Below are 24,896 nucleotides of genomic sequence, written 5' to 3' on the forward strand. Positions count from 1 at the left end.
TGACTTTTGGAGTAAATTCTCAGACAGGCTGGTTGCTCATGTGATTGTGAACAAATCACTTGACTTCTCTTTGCTTCAACCTTTCCATCTTTAGCATGGGAGCAAAAGCATTCACCTTTTTCCATTTTTAGTGAGGTTTTGAAGCCTCCAGAGGACAAATGCTGGATAAGTGTATGTTGGATAATGTATATTTTAATATGCCAGCCACAACATTGCTATGCAAAGCTGGTAGCTACCTGATCCACTGCGGAGCTACGCTGTGAACATCCCTAATGCAGCCCCTCTGCCTAGCCAGACAGCTTTTCAGGAAAACAAAACCCCATTTCACGTAATTATTGAAGGATCTGATGGCTCTTCTCACAGGCACATTAAAGGTGAGTAAAGCTACGCCATCTGGAAATAGAAGAGACCACTGTCACCAAGGTTTACAAGAGCTAGAACTTTCTCTAACCAGTGATCTTTGCAGCATGCATCATAGAGTGCAGAACCGCAGATCACAGTTGTGTGCTTTTCTTTGCTTATTTGAGATGACCTGAACTACACACTTGTGGGAGGCTTTACCAGGAAGGAATAATCCCAGACTCCTGCTTAATCATCATATATTCATTTTCCTTTTCTCCTTCTCCTCCTTTCCTTATTTTTTCCTTAATTTTACCACTGCCTCTCTCTGACTATTCTCCATGACAACAGACAAAGAAAAGCAATGAGAAAACACATCAGCTCTATTAGAGACTCTGCTATTTCCCCATCCTATATGGTCCACCCTTCATATCTTCATTCCAAAGAAAATAATGTCCTATTTAGGACACACAGAAATAATGTATAACCTCAGCGAATCAACGGGTCACATAGTCACACTAATTACTTTCCTTTAAAACTACTCAAAGTGATATTAAGAAAAACAAATATGAATCAGCTCTCCTTGCACAAAAACTGTGTAGTGGGGCAATGTCATATCTTTGCCATGATACTGAAGTGGGATCATTTTATCTTTTGACCGATATAAAGTTGCACAACAAGAATAGCAATACTGAGACAGGATGTGGTTCTCTGTTAACAGCCAAGGAAGTAAATCTTTTCACTAACTTTATTGATGATCTAAATTAAAATAACACAGTCTATGCCTCATCTGTCAAGAAAGGGTTAATATCCATATTATGTAAATTAACTGTTAGGGTCCACTTTATATACAAACTGAGGAAAAAACTGGTTGCTGGTAAAAGCAAAAAGAATTTTACAAATGTGCATTTATTATTCAACAATAATGATGGTAACCTTGCTGCAAGTTGACAGAGGTGATGAATCCCCATCCCTCATATTTTGTGGGAAGAGTTGGGGAAAATAATGGTGGAAGGAAGGGCATTTTGCCCAGCCAGCATTGTGTCTAGTTTGCCTGGATAAAATCAGTGATAAATCTGTAATAATATTATTGCTGAGTGAGATTTTGTAAATGAAGTTACATTTCTGGTTGTCTTTCCCAGTATTCCTGAAAGCTGAAGTAAATTTTCAACAATTAATCCTAAACCTGGAGTTCAGCAACTTTTAAATGTTTTGTTTAGTAATGTTTAGAAACCCAGCATCGTGTTTTAAAAAATAAAATACCTGGTTTGCTCCACACGAGAAACATCTGTAGCAGTGAAATCCAGTGTTATTCACAGAATTGCCTTCCCAAATGTTGTTGATTTATGAACAAAAATATGCAACCTCTTTCTCCAAAGCACCAGTGTTTGAAGTCAGATATTTTATGAAATAAAAAAACAGTTTTCAGTAAAAACTGTTTTCATCTTAAACCGATAGAAAAACTATACTGAAATGAATCCACGACAAAATTCATAAAATGCCTCACCAGCAAGACTGAACTCAGCTTTCCACAAGAATACAACACAATATGGAAGTCAACAATCTCTCATTTCAGTGACTTTGTGTGAACATTAAGAGACACTTTGGGGTTTCACTCTTAATGGAGACATTAATGCCAGCGCAGAACAAAGAGAAAACAATGGAAGGCAGAGTTATTACCAGTACAACCGGAGACACTGACCAGGTGTGTAACAGCAGTTTCAGATGTGAATGTATGGTAACTATGAGACATAGTCACTAGAACAGTCTGAAACCGAACCAAATGTCATGATTTTACTATGCTTCTGACAATGGTGGGAGGTTCTCTATAAAGCTCAGTTTCCTGATAACAAATTATTTATTTCATTATCACAGGTTCAACAAAAAGCTAACAATCAAACAAAAAACAAAATTGGATCTATTTCAAGCTCTTGTTGTTACCAGGGAAAATCCTAGAGCAATAATCCTCAGAAGGCTCTGAAATAAATGCAAAATGTTACAGCTATTTGCATCTTTAGGAGGGTTGTAATTTTTTGCAAGGCTGGCAATACAGGGTAGGTTTTGATCTTTTTTGGTAGGTTTTGGTTTACTCAGCTTGAGGGTTGAACAAGATGGAACAGTGATCCTGCAGAACAGTGCAGGCTTCAAGCTTGCTATCCATCATCCTTCTTCGTGGCAAATACACCCATGAGCCAGTTGCAAAGGGAGCTGTACAACCAAGTGTTGTTCACAGCCACACCTGTGCCAGGTGGGCACTGCTGATGAGCAAAAATGTACCAGAAAATTGACAGCTTCAGTGAGAGACCTCTGTCAGTTTAGAGTTCTGATTTTTCCACAGAATCACGGTATGGTTGAGCTTGGAAGGGACTTCAGAAGGTCATGTAGTTCAACTCCCCCAACTCAAGCTAGGACACCTACAGCCAGACCATGTCCAGACAACTTTTGACCATCTCCAAGGATAAAGACTCTACAACCTCTCTGGGCAACCTGTGCAGTGCTCGGTCACCCTCACAGTAAAAAAGTATTTCCTGATGTTCAGAGGGAACCTCATCTGAACATTTCTGTGTTTCAGTTTGTGCCCATTGTTTCTGGTCCTCTCACTGGGCATCACTGAAGAGAACCTGGCTCCATCATCTTGCACCCCTCCTTCTGGTATTTGCACGTATTAGTAAGATCACAGAATGGTGAGGGTTGGCAAGAAGCTGAAGGTGATCTAGTTCCAACCCCTTTGCCATGGGCAGGGATGCCTGACACTGAGCACGTCACCCATTTAATTCTTAGAGCAGAACGCGGGCAGCCTGTGTTGATTTCACCACTTGGCCTGGCCCATAAGGAAGATCTTGTATAGACATTGATACTGCCTTCTATGATTACAAGGATGCCACCCCAATGTACTACCTCTTCATCTGATCAGTAACCCTGGCATAACTTCAGTTATACTTACAACAGCGTTGCCATCAGTTTCCATGAATGGTTTCAAAGCTTAGTGGGGAAGCTGAAAAAAGAGAAAGTATTGTTTACTTAAGCTCTGCATTATGGTTTCATATAATGAAAGTCTTGGAAGTAGAGTAAAAAAAATGTGTTAATAACCTTTGACCTGCCAATTTCTACCCTCCTTTCTCCACCAACCCCCTCAAAAAAAGGACCTTTTCCAAAGACAATGCTATGTGAACTGGTTTTACTGATTTAGAAGTCAACCAGTGATAAAGAACACTGATACAAATCCATCCAAGCTTTTCTATGAAATAAACAAAACAAAGCTCATGGATGTGATTGGGATTTGCTTTATGGTTGGTTGGGTTTTGTTTTGGGTTTGAGTTTTTTGAGGGGTATTTTTTTAGGAAATACATCAATATGTAAAATAGGGGTTCAGTTGGGTTTTGTTGTCGTTTTTTTTTGGTTCATGTTGTTTGGGTTTTTTTTTACTTTTGAATAAGTCTAGATTTTTATTTCCACTTTGGCTGAGTAATTCCCAGTATTTTCTGGGAATTCTAGTTAGGTAAATTGCCAGCGTTCCTTGACAGGATAAGATCTCATACTGGACTACCCATTTTATAATGAATTGTAATTTTCTGTTCCAGATAGAAAAATCTGCGCAGTCCAGCAGTAGACAGTGTGCTCAGCTCGCTCCCTGAAATGTCTGTACACCAATGCGCGCAGCATGGGAAATAAACAGGAGGAGTTGGAAACCTGTGTTAAGTCAGGAGACTATGATCTGGTGGCAATTACAGAGACTTGGTGGGACAGCTCACATGACTGGAATATAGTCATGGAGGGCTATGTCCTTTTTAGGAAAGACAGGCCAGCCAGGAGGGGTGGTGGGGTTGCTCTTTATGTGCGGGAGGAACTACAATGCACCGAGTTCTGTCTGGGGACAGATGATGAGCGAGTTGAGAGTCTGTGGGTGAGAATTAAGGGGCAGGCTGGCAGGGGGGATACTGTTGTAGGTGTCTGTTACAGACCACCAGATCAGGGTGAGGAAGTTGACGAGGCCTTCTACAGGCAGCTGAGAGAGGCCTCACAGTCACAGGCCGTGGTCGTCATGGGGGATTTTAACTTCCCTGATGTTTGCTGGAAGGACCACTCGGCAACCCAGCCGCAGTCCAGGAGGTTCCTCCAGTGTGTGGATGATAACTTCCTCCTGCAAATGGTGGATGAGCCGACCAGGAGAGGAGCGCTGCTGGATCTCATCCTCACTAACAAGGAGGGTCTGGTTGAAGCAGTAAGGGTAGAGGGCTGCCTTGGTTGCAGCGACCACGAGATGGTGAAGTTCAGGATCTTGTGTGGTAGGACTAGTAGGATACCAAGTAGAATTGAAACCCTGGACTTTAGCAGGGCAAACTTTGGCCTTTTCAAGCAATTGCTAGGGAAAATCCCATGGGCAAGGCTGCTTGAAGGAAAAGGGGCCCAAGATAGTTGGTTGACATTCAAGGACTGCTTTTTCCGTGCTCAAGATCGGAGCATCCCGACACGTAGGAAGTCAAGGAAGAGGGCCAAGAGACCTGTGTGGCTAAATAGGGAATTGCTGGGTATGCTCAAGTGGAAGAGGAGAGTTTACAGGTCATGGAAGGAGGGGCTGGCCACTTGGGAGGAATATAAGGCTGCTGCTAGGGGATGTAGGAAGGCAGCTAGGAGGACTAAGGCTTCCTTAGAATTAAACCTGGCAAGAAGGGTCAAGGACAGCAAAAAGAGCTTTTTCAAGTACATGGCAGACAAAACTAACACCAGAGGCAATGTAGGCCCACTGATGAACGGGATGGGTGCCCTGGTGACAGAAGATGCAGAGATGGCAGAGTTACTGAATGCCTTCTTTGTCTCTGTCTACTCTGCTGCAGGCAGTCCTGAAGAGCCCTATACCCCTGAGACCTTAGATGAAGTCAGGTCGACGGAGCGACTTGCCTTAGTCGATGAGGAATGGGTTAGAGATCAGTTGAGCAATCTGGACGTCCATAAATCCATGGGTCCAGATGGGATGCACCCGCGGGTGCTGAGGGAACTGGCGGAAGTCATTGCTAGACCACTCGCCATCATCTTTACCAAGTCTTGGGAAACGGGAGAGGTGCCTGAGGACTGGAGGAAGGCAAATGTCACTCCGGTCTTCAAAAAGGGCAAGAAGGAGGACCCGGGTAACTATAGACCGGTCAGCCTCACCTCCATCCCTGGGAAAGTGATGGAACACCTTGTCCTTGGTGCCATCTTAAAGCATATCAAGGATAAGAGGGTTATGAGGGGCAGTCAACATGGCTTCACCAGGGGGAAATCATGTTTGACCAATCTCTTAGCCTTTTATGAGGAAATAACACGGTGGATGGATGATGGCAGAGCGGTGGATGTGGTCTACCTTGACTTCAGCAAAGCCTTTGACACAGTCTCTCACAGCATCCTCACGGCTAAATTGAGGAAGTGTGGACTGGATGACCAGGTAGTGAGGTGGACTGCGAACTGGCTGAAGGAGAGAAGCCAGAGAGTTGTAGTCTATGGGGCTGAGTCTAGTTGGAGGCCTGTAACTAGTGGAGTGCCTCAAGGGTCAGTACTGGGACCAGTATTATTTAATATATTCATCAATGATTTAGATGAGGGAATTGAGTGTACTATCAGCAAGTTTGCTGATGACACTAAGCTGGGAGGAGTGGCTGACACGCCAGAAGGCTGTGCTGCCATCCAGCGAGACCTGGACAGGCTGGAGAGTTGGGCAGGGAATAACGGGATGAAATATAACAAGGGAAAGTGTAGAGTCCTGCATCTGGGCAGGAACAACCCCAGGTTCCAGTATAGGTTGGGGAACGACCTGCTAGAGAGCAGTGTAGGGGAGAGGGACCTGGGGGTCCTAGTGGACGACAGGATGACCATGAGCCAACACTGTGCCCTTGTGGCTAAGAAGGCCAATGGCATCCTGGGGTGTATTAGAAGGGCGGTGGTTAGTAGGTCGAGAGAGGTCCTCCTTCCCCTCTACTCTGCCCTGGTGAGACCCCATCTGGAATATTGTGTCCAGTTCTGGGCCCCTCAGTTCAAGAAGGACAGGGAGCTGCTGGAGAGAGTCCAGCGCAGGGCAACCAAGATGATTAAGGGAGTGGAGCATCTCCCTTATGAGGAAAGACTGAGGGAGCTGGGTCTTTATAGTTTAGAGAAGAGGAGACTGAGGGGTGACCTTATAAGTGTCTATAAATATATAAAGGGGGAGTGTCACGAGGATGGAGCCAGGCTCTACTCAGTGGCAAACAATGATAGGACAAGGGGTAATGGGTGCAAACTGGAACACAAGAGGTTCCACTTAAACTTGAGAAGGAACTTCTTCTCAGTGAGGGTGACGGAACACTGGAACAGGCTGCCCAGGGAGGTTGTGGAGTCTCCTTCCCTGGAGACATTCAAAGCCCGCCTGGACACATTCCTGTGTAACGTTATCTAGGTGTTCCTGCTCTGGCAGGGGGATTGGACTAGATGATCTTTTGAGGTCCCTTCCAATCTCCAGCATACTGTGATACTGTGATACAGTAGTGTTTCTTTTCCAAAGATACACAAAGTTAGTAGTTATCTATTTAGGTGACACTTCAGGTGATTTCATTTGATAAACAATAGTCAGCTCCCTTTGTGATTGTCCTCTGCCTGGTAGGATGGATACGTGACAAAAGAATCAGTGCAGTGTACAAGGTAAACATACCAACTTTTTAGTGCAGCCAAGTTCCTAGAAAACTCACCCCTTTGCATATGAAAGAATCACTGAGTGAAATGGAAGAGGATACAAAACTCTGCTGAAGTGAGCAAGAAAGATTTGCAGAAATAGAGCCACACTTCTGAAGCATTTCTAACAAGAATTTTTTCCTGTTACTAGAACAAGTAATCTTAAGATATGTGCTATTTTTCATGCATATTTGTTTTAGTTTGAGAATAAAATCTTAAAACAGAAAATAAAAACCCACCTACTGGCTTCCAGCAATTTCAAACCAAAAATAGAAAGGCAAACAAATACATATTTTTCTGGCTCCCAATTTTTTCTGTTGAAAAATAGAAAGAAGCACTTTCTGTAAGTGCCTCAAACTGAACTAGTATCATGATGAGGAGAGATGTTATGGCAAATAATTTCAAGGATGTTTAGAAATCATAGCTAGTATAAACAAGAAGAGGAAACACCTTTAGTTATACAAGAAAATTAACATCAAGGCTAAAATACTGAGCCAGAAATCAAGGGAATAACAGACCAAATTACAGCAATTATTGTGACACATGGCTTTTTCCTGTAATTTCTTGTGTGCTTTCAGTCTGGGGAGGGTGGGATGTAATTATACAAACTGCACAGATTCGAATCAACCACGGTACCAGGAGCAGAAGCGTTAGTTAACTGACAAGGAAAAGTTTCCACCTTAGTGTTTTGTGCCAAAGGAGTTGAAGTGGATTTCAGCAGAACCTTCTCAGTGACTTTAACTCAAACTTCTAGTTAGTTTTCAGAAACTAGATAAGAGAACTTTGAGCTATCATCCTATTTTCAAAAGCAGCATTGATTTCTGTCTTGTTCTAGTTAATTTATTATTCCCTATGTAAGGAAAGATATTAAAAATAAAAATAAAAAAATCACAGGTTCACTGCAGAAATAACTTGTGTACACATAACTGGAGTTTATTTCCTCTAAGTAAATCCAATCTGAGTGAGATTAGTTACACTGAGAAATAGCATTAGAATTTTTTTGTCTGCTCAAGTGTACTCAACTGTTGTAAAGCCAGCATTTCAGAAGGGCATACCTGTTTCTCTCTGCATTACAGTAAAAGAAGTGTTTCCTTTCAATTTTCTGCAGGAGCACTGTGGGAAAATCATCTATCCTTTCTAAACAGATATAATTAGAAGGAGCTGGATAAACATGGCCACTCAACTAGAGCTAATCATACCCTCCTTATCAGGTGGTACAGCATGAATGTGCAGGGACTGTCTCTGGGAACCATAGCTTTCACCCCCCCCCCCCCCAATAATCTCCTCCCAGAAGCTGTAGTTAGCACCCCCTGCTGAGCTCTGCCCCTCGAATGCCCTCTGTGCAATGGTAGGTGGTCATACCATGACAGCCCAGGAGCATGCCCAGGGCTGGCAGGTCTGCTGGCGGAATTGCTTTCAAGGCACCAAAAGCTACACCTGAGCTCAGGAGCTTGGCAAGCCAACAAGAGGTTAGTAGGACACAACACTTAAGTCCATACCACCAGGAGCGTGTCCCAGTTCCCAACTGGTAGAGCTTGCAGCATGAGAAGACCTGGCTCAGACCACCTCATTTCATAGCACTCAGGGAACCCATGTGCATATCCTTGTCCTGACTCAGATGAACATTGAATTTGAAGATGGGTGTCACCCCAAAGATGAACCCTAAACACCAAGGTAAGGATGTGGAATTCCAGCCCTCTTCCTAAGCATCTCCATTTCCAATAAGAACTAGGAACACAAGGAGAAGGAAATCCTCCAGCCTACAGATTAAGGCACATGTGGAAAATTATGCACCAGTATTGCAGCCTGCTTCAATGGATGTTCAATTCAATCAACTTGCAAAGTGGAACAAACCAAAGACAGACAATAAAACATAGTGAAACCTCTCCCACCTCAAATGTCTTTATAAAGGACAAAACAAACTTGAATCACTTCCTGGAGAATCAAACGTAATGGATCTACTGGATAATAGCAAAGGGGATGGATTTACGTTATATATTTGTAAAACATACCTAAATTTCTATATGTCAGAAGTGGCTTCAGCTAAAAGATTCCTAATTCCAATTTTTTATTTTTTAATTTTGATTCAACAACTAAATTATAAATATTAGCTTGAATAGCTTTATTAATCCCAATTCACTCCTCCTCTTTCAAGAAGAGTAATAAACGAGTAGGTACATGAGTAATAGCTGATGCAACAAATGTGGAAACACAGCAAGTCACTTATCAGAAATATCTTGCAATCATTTCCATTTGACTACAACATCTCTTTTGAAAGAGATGGAAATATCTTTGTTAAAGATCAAAGGCAATGTCAAAGGTGGAAAAAAGGGGAAAAAAGCAGTGAGATTCTAATGATTCTCATTGCAAACACAATCTTAGTTCATGAGTAATAGCCCTCTTGTGGAAGTCAAAATTCAAAAGGCCCAATACTGTCTTTTACCAGTTACAAACTATGAATGTGTCGATCTGCAATGAGATTGGTATAAGCCTGCCAGACATGCCTTCCAGGGATCCCTCAGATGACATCCAGAATGGGCATATGCCTTCCTGCTTCTGAGCAAAATATTTGAGATATGTAACATGACTCAAATTATTTGTGTTGCAGAAGCGCCCAAAATGCTCATAGCTCAGTTCCTGTTCAGATGGCATTGACATCTTTACCAAGCACCAAGTCAGGGCTATAAAACAACCTGGAGAATAAGCTTTTTGCCTTCCTTCTGTTTACATTTCTCCCATGGCTCACCAGCTTTAACCTCTCTGCTTGCTTTCTGTTTATTTGGCTGCCTGCAGCAATCTGCACTTCAATGGGCAATGAATTGACAGGCAATATGAAACTAGTAATAGTGCTACAAAAATTTCCCTAAAAAATCAATTATTACTTAATCATATATTTCACTTACCAGGCATTAGGACTAGCATTGCCCCAAATTATAGCAATGCCTGAAGCACCGTCCTGTGGCAAGGAGACAGCCTTACATAATAGCTCTAAATTATCAAATTACCTCTAACTGGGGTTCTTGCAAAAGTGCAGGGGAAAAATAATCACAGGGACTGTAAGCTCATAATTGTCCTTTGGGTTACTAGAGGTCAATTTAATCTGACAGAACCTTACCATTAACTACTAATTAATCAGAGCTAGTCAGTTACTTAACTGGTTAATTAGCTATCTAAATTGACTGTCTTACTTGTACAAGGAGTCTCTTGATCTGCAGATTTTCTCTCATTTACTGGCTCACCAGGAAAGTTGGGTATTAAGCTGGTGCTTTGCCACAGGGCAATGACAAACAGGCAGAAAGGCCCTTTTCACAGAAGTTCATGGACCATCCCACCCGAGTTAAGTTGTGTCCCACCCACCTTGATCCCCATGACTTCATGTTTCCACTTGCAGATGAAACTACAGATTCACCATTAGTATCAGAAACAAGTCCATTAAAGCATAATCATAAGTAATAATTGACAGAGTATGCTTTCAGCTTTGTCCACAATGGGTAAATTTAAGCTTGTTAAATAAAAATTACCCTTTGAAAAGCCAAAAGGATTCTTATCGTAGGCTTAGCAGCAAGAAACTGCATTTGTCGCATTATAGTATCATTAGGTATAACTTTATTTTCAAATGCTTTTGAAATTATTCAATCCCCTCACCTGCAAACAATTAAAAAAGACAACTTATGACTCTGTTTGGGAGAGGGCCAGGAAACACTGGAACAAAGTTCACTGCTCCTGTGTTGGAGATGGAAAAGGCCCACAGACATCGCCCTGCTTGAATCACAGCCAGGTCCTGTCAGTCCAGCCAGGAAGCCCAAGAGCAGCAGGTTGGAAGCATTGACAGCTCTGAACAAGCAGTTACAGGAGCCCATGCTCACTGCCTTTGGGAAGAGAGGGGCTGGAAAAAGAAAGGAGAAGTCAAGCAGAAGAGAGATGCTCCAGCTGCCCCTGTGGCCTCACAGACAAAAATGAGAAATCAAAATGGCATGCTTAGTGAAGTGTGGCTGCCACAAATGTGAGTTTGCATGCAGACTCCTTACAGTGCGGAGCTGATTCCTAGTGCTGTCATGTTTGAAGGCCAAAGAAGTTTGCAGAAACATTACAGGCAATATTGCAATTACTACTGCCTCCTAGCTGGCCCTTTTGCTGTGGCAGGCAATAAAAGCAGGAAAAGTTGACTGCAGAAATGAATGAAGAGTTAGTGCAGTTAAGGGTTAAGGAAACACTACAGGTCTAAAGGAGTATTTGCTTGGCTTTTTGCTTTCTTCCAAAGATGCATAGTTCTTTGCTAGCCCAGAATATGAGACACAGAGAAGAGGCAGGAAAAAAAAGCCCAAAGTCTATAGACCCTCCTGAGACAACAATCAAGGGTTTCTCTTGAAGCAGGTCCCCTGTAAAAAGACACAGATAAGGTGAGAATATCATTCCCTCTATTTTTTTCAGGTCAGCTGCTCAGCAAACACAGTTTTGAGGGAACACTGCAAGGTCCAGCACCTATATAGTCATTGCTGGAAGAATCTCATGGACAGTGATAATTTGATCTAAGGCAGCAAAGCCAAGGCTAGAGCAGAAGCCGACCAGTCCTTCCTGTGTTCACAGCTACTCTCCAGAGCACTGTGGATGGAGTTTTCTCCCGTGCCCAAAAAGCCAGTAACCTGAACAATATTTCCCAAGCTGCCCCTATGACAAGTGATGTAATAAGGAAATTCAAGCCCATACAGCTGCCACAACTGCAATGGAATACATCAGGATAACATGACCACACTTTCAGCTCCTGAATTTGAGAACAAAAGGTCATAAATAATTGCTACTGTTTGCACTCTCTGAAGTTTAGATGTGTATCCTTTACTTTTTTTTTTTCCCCTCAGACAACGTTCATAATATCAACCACATTATACAAAAGACCAGCATTCGTGAGGATGCATTGAGGAAGAAATTGCAGGAGGACTTACTGCTTTTTCACCAAAGACCTCCATTCTACTTTCACAAAGTTCACAACAGAAGTCTTGAAAGTCCCATTTGAGTCTTCATTAAGAGGTCAGGAGCATTGAAGAGTTTCTCTTCCTTCCACCCTTTGCAGTACACAAACTACATGCACTGTACTCAAATGGTACCTCTGCAGTAGAGCAGGTGAACAAATGTAAACTGCCCTATCAGGTTGAACCAGAGGAGGATGGAATTCCTACTTCACTACAACATAGTCTGATCAGCCACAGAAGTTTGTGGTGATTTTTCATTTTCTCTGTTGGTGAAAGGCATTATCCCAGGAATAAGCAAATGGAGAAAACTAGACTGCTCACATCAAAGCTTCTCTAGGGATATTTAACCCAACACCCATTCTTCAATTCAATATCCAGGTCCACATACTAGCGTATAACATAGAGAACCTTAGAAGGTCCAGGACTGGCAGGCCAGCAACTAGGAGCCCGGTGCTGTTCTCTGTATATCTGAGTTAGACCAGATATGGACTGCTGAGAGGCAGAAACTTCACCTCTAGGAAAAAAGCTCAGATACGGTAAGAAGGTGCTTTTGAAACACTTTGCCTTGGGAATCCGGTTTAATCATCAGTGGCTTCCTTGCTTCTATAGACTTTACAGAAGTAGATTTGCTTTATTTTAACTACCTTAATTCTCATTATCTGTTCAAATTGCTACCAGACGTCTTTACTTTGACTTATGTTTGCAGTGAGCAAGAAAAGAAAGCCCGCTTCACCAAACAGAGCGCAGAAGAAACATTTGCTAGAAAATAACCTTCCAGCAGTGTGAAGAGGGGGTCTTGTCCAAGGTGGATAGCATAAAAAGCTGCTTGGCTCTGAGATCTGGAATGAAACTTAGAAAAAGCCCCAAGCTGTTACTGGTTCCATAAAGATTGCTGCAGTACTTCACAGCCATCAGCGCCTTTAGGCATTCAGGATTTACTACAGTTCTTGCCTCTAAAACACTATAACCTTTGCCAGAACATCTGCACACAGAAATTAATCAAAGATGCCAATTTACTATTCCTGCAAATGCAGATCTGAGTACATCAGTCACTTGCTTCTTGAATCTCACAGAAATGAGCACTTTTCCTTACTTCTTTTTCTGTAAGGTCGCCCTCACTGTAGTAAAATCTGAAAAGTGAGCATAATTCTAAAAAAGAAGGTAATACAGAGAAAATACTTACATAAAACTGAACTTGTTCTTTCACAGGAACAATTTCCAGATTTTCTCAGAAGATCTAGTTTGTTTTTTGTTGTTTTTTTTTTTATGTCATAAGCTGTATTTCACCAAAATTTTTGCCTTAAATTCCATTGTATTATGGCTCTCCCAGCACTTCATATAAAGTTAAGTCTGTGCTTATCTCTCATTTTTTTTGTAAGGAAAGGTTCTCCCTCTTCTTCGTTTTATTTCTAAACCAGTCTCCAGCTGTTTATGTCATTTTATATTTAGTGTATTCAACTCTAGAGTATCTCAATTTTTAAAACTTAATTCTTACACATACATCTTTCAAGTTTTCTGTAAGAAAAACAAACAGAAAAGATAACTTTCAGCCTTCCCAATGATAAAACACAAAATAAAATTAGCATTATCAACTATATAATGGCAATGCATAGCTCACAGTAATTGCAGCCTCAGTAGTTACTCTTCCTTTTATGATCCTCTTTAAATAAATTATTTTAAATTGTTACTTCAGTTTTCCCTCACATGCCATGCACTATTTTGGCAACAAAAATATTTGGCAACAAAACTCTCATAGTAGTACAAATAATTAATGAGCAGTAAATGCTTGGAGAAAAGCAACCCCACGTTTGGTATTTCCCATTGCAGCAGAGCTGTAATTTATACCAGCTCAAAAGTCTAAAGCTACCATAAGGATTTGAAGCACTCATAATTAAAATTGTCTTCCTTTAAATCAACTAACTTGATGACATAACTTTCAACACATACTTTTTCTGACATGGAAGGGAAGAGTGTATTTGTCTTCCTAGTTGATCTCTCAGGCTTTACTCAAGAAAATGACACGAAACATCCTGTTTCTGTTGGCACGTAGATAGCTTCTCAAGCCTTCTGACCAGATACTATAAATTAGCACATCTGTTCTGCAAGCATCATCAAGCACAACAAAGTTGTAATACTCCTGTCTTGTTAAATCATGGAAAAGATTGGAAAGATTGAAAGATCATAAAAAAAAATTGGGTACAATTCCTCTAGGCACATCAGTGGCAGAACACAACTGAATTACTGCCTCATGATGGGTGATGGTGCTTTATAGACACACGGGCATGACCAGAAACCCCTCAGTGAACACACAGAGCTCTGAGAAGAACATCTGAATGCAGAAGTCCTACTCAACCCCAGAAGAACATCTGAATGCAGAAGTCCTACTCAACTCCAGCAAGCACTTCATCTTCTGAGCAAGAGCTGTTACAGTCCATTCCACTCTCATTTTTTCAGTGATGAAGAAATACCCTGATGAAAGTCTAAATGTAAACAAGATGAGCATCACACTTCAATAACTTTAACATTCCCATATGACAATCTTAAAACCCATCAACTAATGCGAGTTTTATTATGCTAAGAAGTTAACACCATAATCCCAACCACAGATTTCCCACCTTCAAGCTATTATTCATTCTACTTTGTACTTCTGTTCTACAGTCTCAGAGAAAACAGTTTGCATTAAATGAAGAAAAAATGCCCTCCTGAGAGATTTTAAAACAGAAAATGTAACAAAATTTCTTTTAAAATATACAACTTTGAAAGAAGTCTTGCTTTCTTACCATGAAAGTTAAGGGAATTGTTTTTATCTAAAAACACAAATTAGATAACAAGTCTAACAACTAAATGACTACTTAGACAATTTTTTTCACTTGTATTTTTCCACAATATTAATTCCTTTCTTTCATTAATCTTTAATTTTGCTGAAACCTATAACCCAATATAAGATGATAAAAACATTAAATAGAATCAAGCCACAATATTGCATCTAAAGTTCATTACTTCCTAATTTGAATAATATTTATTTTTCAAATTCTATTACAGTCCTTAAATTTCAATTTTATAACTTACATACAACTGAGCGATAATATGAAATGCACCCAAATTCAGAAGAAGGTTGGTACAAGGAACCCACATCTCATGAAGGGGACAGAATTTTGACCATCAATCTGTGATTTGTTGAGATTGATGAGGAATAAAAAAAAAAAATAAAAAAAATAATCAAGGTGCTCCAAACAAAACCAAACCAACCAACCAACCAAAAAAAAAAAAAAAACAAATAAAAAACCCCTCCCAGATACACAAACAGATCAAACTACTCCAGAAGAGTTCATTACTCTCAAAATGCTTCTGTTGGGTTTGTTTTTTTGTTTTTTGTTTTATTTCTGCCATTACAGAATTTAAAGCCCAGTTCTTATGAGAAGAATGTGAGCTGACTGCAAATATTAGGATAAAGAAATGCTGAAATGTTGAATTTGAGATAGTCAAGGCTGAAACTCCCCAAGGCTTTGTAAGTTGGGTCAGAAGGTTGTACAGCTGTTCAAACTGGATGTCAGTCAAATTTTCAGCACATTTCATAATGTGTTGCATGTGCAACCAGTATGTTCCTACTGTGTCACTTCATTAAAAGAGAAAGAAGGGGAAGCAGCAATGGAGAAAACGTACAAACTCTTACTGAGCACCCTTACACATCTGCAGGCAGCTATATAAGACCCAAATATATTATTCATGTGCTATAGTATGAGGCAATATTATGGCCCAAAAATAGAAGCAAAATAGTTAAGCAGCTGAGTTGCTGTCTCTAACACTGTCCAAAGGTTTCCATAAGGAAACAAACAGGCTAGAACACAACCATTACCTGAAAGTCTATCTATCTCATCAGAACCAGAGTGGGGGAAACTAGAGAAAACCCTACAGACTCAGCAATTAACCAATACGAAACCAAGATGTCCCTTCTGTGGTTGCAGAAACCTAAAACCAGGATTAAGTTGCTGTAATTCATTGTCTTCCTAGGATTATATCTCCACAGTGCACCTTTTCTGGAAATGCATCCAGAAGACAAAACACTGCTGGAGATCTATGCAAGTGCTATGTGGCACTTCAGAGTACAGCTTCAATCTTCATCTCAGCAGGAGAAAAAGTGCATTAACGCCAGTAGTGTGGTTGGGTGCAACACACAAGACTCCAGATAGAAACAAAAGGCAAAAATGACACCTGAAAAGACCCACTTCAGTGCACCAAATTGCCAGTACATAATAATTATTATTACTTCTTTTTCCCCATCCACCCCCATGCCCTACCCTCCAAATTCCTGTTTTGCTCTGAACTGAATAGATATTCAACAACAAATTTTGGAAGTGCTGCTTCCTACTTCATGTGGAGATGCAAACACCTTCACACGGTTGCTTTGCAAGAAAATCTGACACCATCTCTGTTCACATTGCACTTTGTTAGATCCATACAATTTACATGCTGTATTAGGGAGCTAAAGAAAGCTCAAACACAAATTATTATGTGTCAGCTGAGACATATTAACTACAAAAGAGGTTTAAGCTAAACTGAATTGCCTAGCACTCACATTTGCTTTAGATTAAAAGAAAATAAACACAGTTAAAGCTGGTATGGTATTTTGATAGTGCTTGTACCCAGAAGCTGCTCCTGGAAGAACCTTGCAGACTTGGATTCACCAAAGAATAACAGCATGCATCTCCTGAGACCTTGCAAGAAGGAAGAGGGATACCAAAGCAGCTACACAATATAACAAAGCAGGCAATTACATAAAATTATGTATAGCAGTATCACCCAAAATATTGAAGGAACTTTTCTGAACTACTAGCAATAGGGACTGCAGTGTGTTTATTTCTATTTAAAGGACCATCCTTCAGGTACCTTCTCTTTTCATCCATGTTCTTACTGTAAGTAAGTGCTCCTGGCAGCTTCCAGTTTAAAAAAGGATACAAAAAAGAGGATGTAGACAGGAATCAGGTGGAGTCCAAGATAACAATGAGACAACACTCATCAGGATCATATGCTGGGTCTCAACACACATGAGGACAGACATTTTCAAGGTTTGCCTTAGTGTCATAGCAAGTGGCTTTGAAAAATGATGAAATATAACGCTTTCAAATGTCTGTACAGCTAAGAGAGGGAACCCAGGGAAAGAAAGATCCCAGGGACTTCAAAATGAAAGGTAAGGTTCAGTATGTTTGATGATGCTCCGCAGTGTAAATAGGCTAAGAGATTCAACAGAGGAGAGTCAGAAAATTATCCCTGCAGTGAGTTTCTGAATTGATATGAAGTGGTGAAATTACTTTTGTCAAGGCCATAGAATAGGACATTTCAGTAAATGCAAGATGAGATAATGACAACTTGGATGACAGTTTATTTCTGTGTATGGGGAGTGAAGACATTTGAAAATGTGTGCAAAATTTAAACACAGCTTGCAAATGAGGACATAGAGAATTGAAGAAAGCACTTGGACCATAATGTCATTGTGAGTAATAAGCAAGGATGATTTAAGAAAGCCAGAAATCTTTTGTGCTGGATTCAACTGAAGGCTGAGCCATGAGATATCAGAGAAACAGCTCAAACACTGCATTTGGTGTTATAGTAAATCTGCCCACATGGAAGAGAGGTCATGTAATGTGAATTACTTGGGCATAGGGTGCAGAGATAAAATGGATCAGAGGATAGATCTTTTAGTAGACTATAGACAGTATTTTGGGATATACCAAGACCCTCTGAAAGGCAATTTGTGTGCCTCAGGAAACAGGTAGAAAACCATTGACAGACACAATCACAGGTAGCAAGGCTTTAAGAAGAGATTTTCAGACAAAAATCAAAGGTAACTGCTAGCAGAAAATGATGGCAGAGAACAGAGATTTCTGTTGGTTGATTGTATTTAATAGACAAAATAAAAACACACCAGCTGACAAAAAGGGAGAAAGACTAGGGGAGTTTCTGGGGAAAAGCAAGGTAAGGAAGTCAAAGGAAGATGAGCTCTACCCAGATGAGGAAGCCAAACCTGCAAGAGAGCAAGCAGTTAAAGAAGTAGTAGGTAAGGGTAGGTAAGGCAAGGCCATGTTATTCATCTACCTCCCTTGAAAACAATCTGCAAGACCTGTTTGGAGAGTAGACAAGAACATGGGGACAACTGAAAATGTATGCACAGAGAAAGTGTGACTCAGCTAAGCCAGAGGCAGGGGACAGGACTAAAGGAGGAAAGACACACTCATCCCAGCAGAAAAATTCAGTCTATTCACAGGACTTACGCCAGAGATGCCCCGCAGCAAAAGAAGCAGACACTGGAGGACAGCCAGCCTGTAACTTGATGATAGGAAAGAGAAGTGAACAATTAGAGGGTAGAAAAGGCTTGCAGAAGGGAAATATTTTTAGAAATGTATGTCACTAAGGCATAAACACAGGGCACCCACATAGACATTTTGATGAGCTACACCTTTAACTGCATGTATTGCTGTTCAGAAGAAATCCTTAAGAGACAGAAATGTGGCTCTGCTTCAGCTGAGAGGGCAATTGAGATGCAGAAAGGGGTAATAGGTATAGTTTCCCATGCAACATTACCACATAACCACAATCAGCATAATTTCCTTAGCAGTAAGTGATGCATCGGGCAGGACACTTTCTCCAGGCCCATAAACAGTACTAGCTCATTGCCCCATAAGTAGTACTAGGTGCATTTAGCAGGTGGTTGAGTGATCACTTGGACAGTTCCACCTAGAGACACTAAAACTACCCAACATGCCACTTAGCAACACAACCATTTCTCTGGGTTACTGCTGCTACTCCAGAATCCAGCACCAGCTGAGAAGCTGCTAGGACCTCCACAAGACAAGCTGATTAGCAGCAGAATGCATATCAGTATTATTTAATCAAATAACAGTAGGACAACAGTATTGTGCAGTTATCTCTTTATCTAAACCAGCCCACATCCTATTCACCCACAACCAAGTCCCTATTAGTTTAGCTAGATCTTGCAGGAGTGTGGAAGGGATGGATCTGGGCAGCAATGGGAAACATCTGGAATTAACAAGGACAAAACAGAGAGCATCTTAACAGCTGTGGAAGCTCTTCAGCCCACGTTGTCTTGATGCCTTCTCCAGCCACCTTGCGCAGACACTAATAGAGAGTGTGCCATGCTGAACAAGCAGAACCTAGCTGCTGCACCCGCTCAGGGAAACACACTCAAACAAGTGAGATGCAAATGCTGACCACTGGGCATCCCTACAGGGAATCAGGACTCCCAGTATGTGTGGGAACAAGTAGCAAGTAGCTTGCACAGAAAGATCATGTGAACATTAGCAGAAAGGCCATTTCAAGAGAAGTTACCAAACAATTTCTCCTTTATGAATTATCACAAACCATTGAATGTTGGCATAACTGACAGAAACTCCTGCTGAACTGCAGTTCCTGAGCAGGGATAATAAACCTTGCAAGAAATCAAATTAATACAATTGAGCCCAGGAAAGAAAGATATTACCCTACACACCAAAAATAACTTGTTGGAAACAAGTAGATAAGTGAATGATTAAACAAGCTGTTAATTTCAGCTCTCACCAGAGAGCATATTTTGTTGGGAAAACTCAAGTCCAGAGATGCAGCCAGGGGTTTAGGTTTTCTGTTTCAATGCAAAGGACAGGAGATTTTAATTGCAGCTGTCCTTTTGTTCACAGGATGGGTAAGCCCATTCACATAGTTCTTTTTGCAGGGTCTTTACTCATCCAATTTCATTTCCATGAGAAAAACATGAAAGTTAATGTGTTCTAAAATTATTTTCACATTAAAAATAGAAATCAGCTTGCTCAGTGCTGTCACCACAGCACACTGCAGTCTACCCCCATATTGCTCCTTAAATACTCTTTACACAACACTAAATTTGCACATTTTTCTCTGGGAACCTAAAATCAATAAAGGAATTGCTTCTATTTCTATATTATACACTCATCTTCACAAATATCTTATTTACATGAAACAGTCATGAGTAGACTGTCACCCTGACTTTTGATGGATCTTAAAACGTAACTGAATTAAACTTTTCCAAAATAGAAATCATTCACATACACGCTATCACTTGTCCACACTCCACAAACTCCATTATTTCTAATTATCTCATTATTTTTAATTAATCTATTTGCATTTTTTTAACCACAAGGCAGGAGGAGGGGGGAGAGGAAGGAAAGCATAAGATCATTTGCACAACCCTTAAGAGAGCGCAATTACTTGCCAGTGTGAACTTCCTTTATTGTACCAAGTAAGCACTGCTTCTCATGAGCTGAAACCACATTGTTTAAAAAAAAAAAAAAACAAAAAACAACAACAACAAAAAAACACTGAACAGAAACAAGCAACATTTGTCACTTAAGAGGAAAGAAATATTCCACAACCTTACCAGCAAGGAATTCTGACAAACAGCCACATTTGTCCTGTCAGCTCCCACACTTCTCAAAGTGGAGAGGAAACTTACAGAAATTGGTTGAAATGATGAAATTGCCCAAGAGGAAACTGGTGTCTCTTGTACAAGTCATACCTACGCAAACCACAAACCAGGCAACTAAGCAAGTGCTAAAAGACATGCCTGCCAGAACTATGAGCACTAGAACTAAGCTAGATGGAAATGGAGGAGGGGATGGGACTAAAAAGACTACAAAATTAGAAATATTCCCAGGCAGGTAATTTTAATTTTTTTATTTCCTTTTTTTTTTTTTTTGGAGGGGGGTGGGGTGTTATTTTGGGGGTTATTTTTGTTCTTCTTTGTTTCACAAATGGAACTTGGTTTTAAAACTCTACCATTGAATACTTTCAAGAAAAGGCTGAGAATATATTGTGGGAAACAGGAGAAAGTATATTATAGCTGTTCCTTAACAAATCACACTCTCCAAGCCTCAGTGAAGCCTCCGTTGCTATCCTTTTTCCCAGAGACCCCTTCAGCTTCAGTCTCTCTGGGCCATACAGGGTCCAATCCTGCACCCCCAGGTATGGGGGAGCTTGGGGCAACCCAAGCCCAGCCATGCCAAGGCCAGGGAGCCCTCAGGACAAACGGAAGGATGGGCATGAAGCACTACCAGTTTGGTTGTCCTGAGTCACCTGCAAGGTGTGTCTTGGGAAACACCATCCGAGCAGGGATGGGGCTGACAGCAAGGTCTGCAGAAGAGCACATGGATCTAACAGTTTCAAATCAACAACCTTTATTTCCCATTTTCATTTTTTGACTGCCTGATGCAATGGCAACCCAAAATTAATAGCCCTGTTAAAAATATGAGATGCTTCTGTAAGTTACATTTTTACTAGGCTTGGGGAACAAAGGAAAAATACAAAAAGAGAACTTTGTGGTTTTGGGTACTTTTCTGACTTGTGTATTCAACAGTTTCAGCCACAAGTATGCAGACTTCAAGAACGAACAAACTTCTAACTACAGGACAAACATCTAAATAATTTTCACTGCTCTCTACACAGCTCTTATTTCACATACTCCATTGGTCTAGAAAAGACAGAGAATGCACCCTGCTAAATCTCATCCTTTTTCAAAGTGATAGGCATTGCTAAAAATAATGTAGATCATTGCATGCTTTGAAGTGAATTTTTTCTTTTTGACTGACTGGAATATTACAGACAGATTTCTTCAAAGCAGGGTGGAGTGATGCTGCTGCCTAGGGATTCTCCCGTGTTTCCTCAGATCTCTCTCTGCTGTGGCAGGGAAGTTCCAGGGTCCAAAGCAGGTAAAGGAGACATCCAGAGTCGCTTTACTATTCATGACACTGAAATTACAGTGCCACCTGTAGGAAGTCACCCAGAAGAAATTTAATTTGGGCCTTGCTGATGCCACAAACGCCAGTTGTTATTATAGGGTTTTCTAGTAGTCTTGGCAGAAGCATAAGAACATAAAGAATGGATGACTTATGTCAGTCTACAGGGACTAACTTGAAAGCCTTGTTCACACTGAGCAACATGCTCAGCACACCCAGAAAAAGATATTTTGCTATGAAAATGAATCTTTTCGTGAGAGGAGGACATGCCAGTAAAATGCACTAACAGTCCAAGCACCTTAAAGCTTATGCCACTGTAGGCAAGAAAGTACTGCCAGAACCACTGCCAAGGCAGATATCACCCACAGACAGAAAAATCTAAGGAAAGTTTCCATTATGTATGGCTGCATGCTTTTTTTCTTTTTTTTTTTTTTTAGGGGGGAAAAGAACCCCACCAAGCAAACAACTTTTCCACTTTTAATTTACTTTTTAGTTATTGACTGTGTAACTCAATGCATCACACTTCAGTGACTAGTATTGCATTGCATACATATGGTACCTTGCATCAGTGTTAGGAAATGCTAATGCATATATATATTCTTTAGAATATACTAATAAACCTTTTTTATATTACTTTCTACCCCCCACATCTTTACCAACAGAGCCATTTTCCACTTTTCCAACCCATACCTAAGATGATGTCTGTAAAGACTTCTTTCCAATATATCATTTGAAGATACACAGTAAGACAAAGGTAAGTATATGCACCTTTTATATTAAATTTCCACTAATAATATTTGAAGTGGAAAATACTCAGCTGATTCACTTAACACTTGCTGCAAACAAAATTAGAAGGGGAGGTGTATGACATGCTCAAAGGCAGATTCTGCTTAATGTGCAGCTGTGGTCAAAACTGGAGCAAAATGTTCAGACAAATGAGGAAGAGAATGGTGAATAATATAATGGGCTTAAGAATACTTTTGTTTAAATCAGTGGCAGTTTTGTGTGGAATAATATGTAAAGTAACCATCACCAACAAACAATAGAAAGAATTCTGTATGGCTAAATAGAGTAAAAAAAATGGTCAAGAATTGCCAGGGAAAAAAAACTCTTGTAAGAAGATGGATTTTAATACAAACAATGCTTTGCAGTGTGGCATAACAGATAAGGGATTCAATATAAATATTTAAAATTATGATTTATATGGGGAAAGCAGAATTCTCATTCATATAAAACAAAAAGGAAAGGAACAAACAGTTAAAAGTGATAAACAAAATACCGAAGGAAGTGGATTTGGGCACCATATTTGGAGCTCACTGCTTTGTGAACCAAGCATGGCAGTTGGGGCAGAATAGAAAGTTTTACTCTGTGAATCAGGGCAAACAGTGATTCACATGTGCAGAGAGCAGTAAACGAGCTAATTTCCAGGAACATTCTGTTGAAACATACACAGCAAATTTCACAGCATAAGAGAAATATCCTCTCAGTTTTATTATCTTCTTATGACAACAGCAGTGACAAAAAGAGACCTTCACTAACTTTTAAGATGCTCATCACAGGAATAAAAATTTCGGTAGGATAAGTGATGCAGAGAGTTAAAAAATTATACATCAAGTTGTTCAAATACAGGCTGTAGAAATCACTAGGCTTCCATCCAGGGAGGTGGGGGAGGCTGGAGCAGAAGAGAGATGTCTGAAGGGACCTCCAAGTCCTTGACAGCTTGCCAACATGGCTACAAGGACGCAAGAAAACTTGAGGTGGGGGGAGGTGGAGGAAGGAGGAGGGAGAAGAGCCCTCAAAAAAAAAAAAAAAAAAAAAAAAAGAATTCTCATTTACCTGGTAAAATCTCTATGAGGAAGCAAAGGATTATGGAAGCAGAATAACCTAAATCATATGTGCCAGGAACATGAGGGCAGCTCACAGAGACGAGAAGAGTAAAGCTTGGTAAAAGCAGGCAGATCAAACTACTTTTTCACTGTGTGCCTAGATCAGATTTCAAATCCATTGTATTTGAGCACTGCACAGGGGAAATTGCATCTGTCTGGTTAAAAAATCAAGACATAATATCTGTATTTTCTCCTTAAGCTGAACAGCAGTTGTCACAGGAATCAGAAAAAAAGTGACCCAGTTTGCAGCTTATTTGCAATGGAATCCCATTAGACACCGTGTCTTTTTTTATTAAAAAATGCTCTGTATTGGTTTCTTACCGGACAAGAAAATAAAGTATCATCTGAGCCTTCCTTTGCCTATTCAGCCAACTAAGTAACTGATGAACATACCAAAGGGTATAGGAAAGCCACTGAAAGCAGATTACATATCACTTACCAACAAGCCCTATTGGTTGCATGACTTCTACCACGGGCTGCAGAGACCACAAGTGGGATGAGGTAAGTCTCTATCAACCAATATGATTCATATTTGCCACACCCATCTGTTACATGCAAACCAGTCTCTGCTGGCACTTAACTTCTATGATTGAAAGCTTTCACCTTCCACTGTCATAAAGTTTTCCTTCTAAGCAATAAAGATGTTCCAACTTCCTCTGTGAGGCTTCTTTTTTAACTTATTTCACCTAATCAAGTGAATTTGATACTGAGAGCACTAACCAGCCCTTGAACACTCCAGTGTTGAGAGAATGGTGGGGTTTTATACACATCACTTCAATTTTGTATTTCTCTCTCCTTCAGATCAAGTCAACCTTGTGGGAGCATTATTTGCAAAATCAAGAGAGGAAATTGGCTGTATATTTACCTCTATCCCTTGGCTAAATCCTAGTGTGAGATTTTGAGAATAAAGTGCTGGTGGATGATATGGGACTGATAGCCTTCAAGTAGGGAACAAACACTCAGAGACTCCAACCTAGACTGGTACTGACTTACCACTTGACTTTGAACCAACCACTTCCACAGCTTTACCTCCACACTTTAAAACATGGTACATGGTAATTAGGTACACTGGAGGAACGTTATAAAGATTTGCTAATTAATACCTTTAAAATGTTTGGAGTTCTGTAGATTAACTGTTTCACAGGGGGGCAATATATTAGCTATCTTCATAATGAAGGCGTTATCAGAAAAGAAAATCAGAACATCTTTAAAGTGACCAGAAAAATGCTTAAACACCTTGAAAACAGTTGCCAAAGTTAAACATTAGA

General features: G+C 40.4%; 1 protein-coding gene across 2 annotated transcripts in view; it reads right to left on the minus strand.

Annotated features, from left to right (window-relative positions):
- IPCEF1 (interaction protein for cytohesin exchange factors 1) overlaps positions 1-20,609 on the minus strand; it is a 61,858-nt gene extending 41,249 nt beyond the window's left edge. The window contains exons 1-2 of one of the 2 annotated variants that reach the window (XM_062640835.1): positions 20,389-20,609; positions 3,284-3,334 (exon numbers count right to left, since the gene is read on the minus strand). In XM_062640835.1, the coding sequence (XP_062496819.1) occupies positions 3,284-3,307 (24 nt within the window). In that variant the 5' untranslated portion in view covers positions 3,308-3,334; positions 20,389-20,609. Of the gene's footprint in view, positions 1-3,283; positions 3,372-20,388 lie in introns of those variants that run through there. The other variant, XM_062640837.1, reaches the window with a different exon arrangement.
- Positions 20,610-24,896: the final 4,287 nt, after the last annotated feature.

The sequence above is a fragment of the Pezoporus occidentalis genome, unplaced genomic scaffold, assembly GCF_034315485.1.
Source record: "Pezoporus occidentalis ecotype Australia unplaced genomic scaffold, CSIRO_AGI_Poc_V1 ctg67, whole genome shotgun sequence".
Taxonomy (NCBI): domain Eukaryota; kingdom Metazoa; phylum Chordata; class Aves; order Psittaciformes; family Psittacidae; genus Pezoporus; species Pezoporus occidentalis.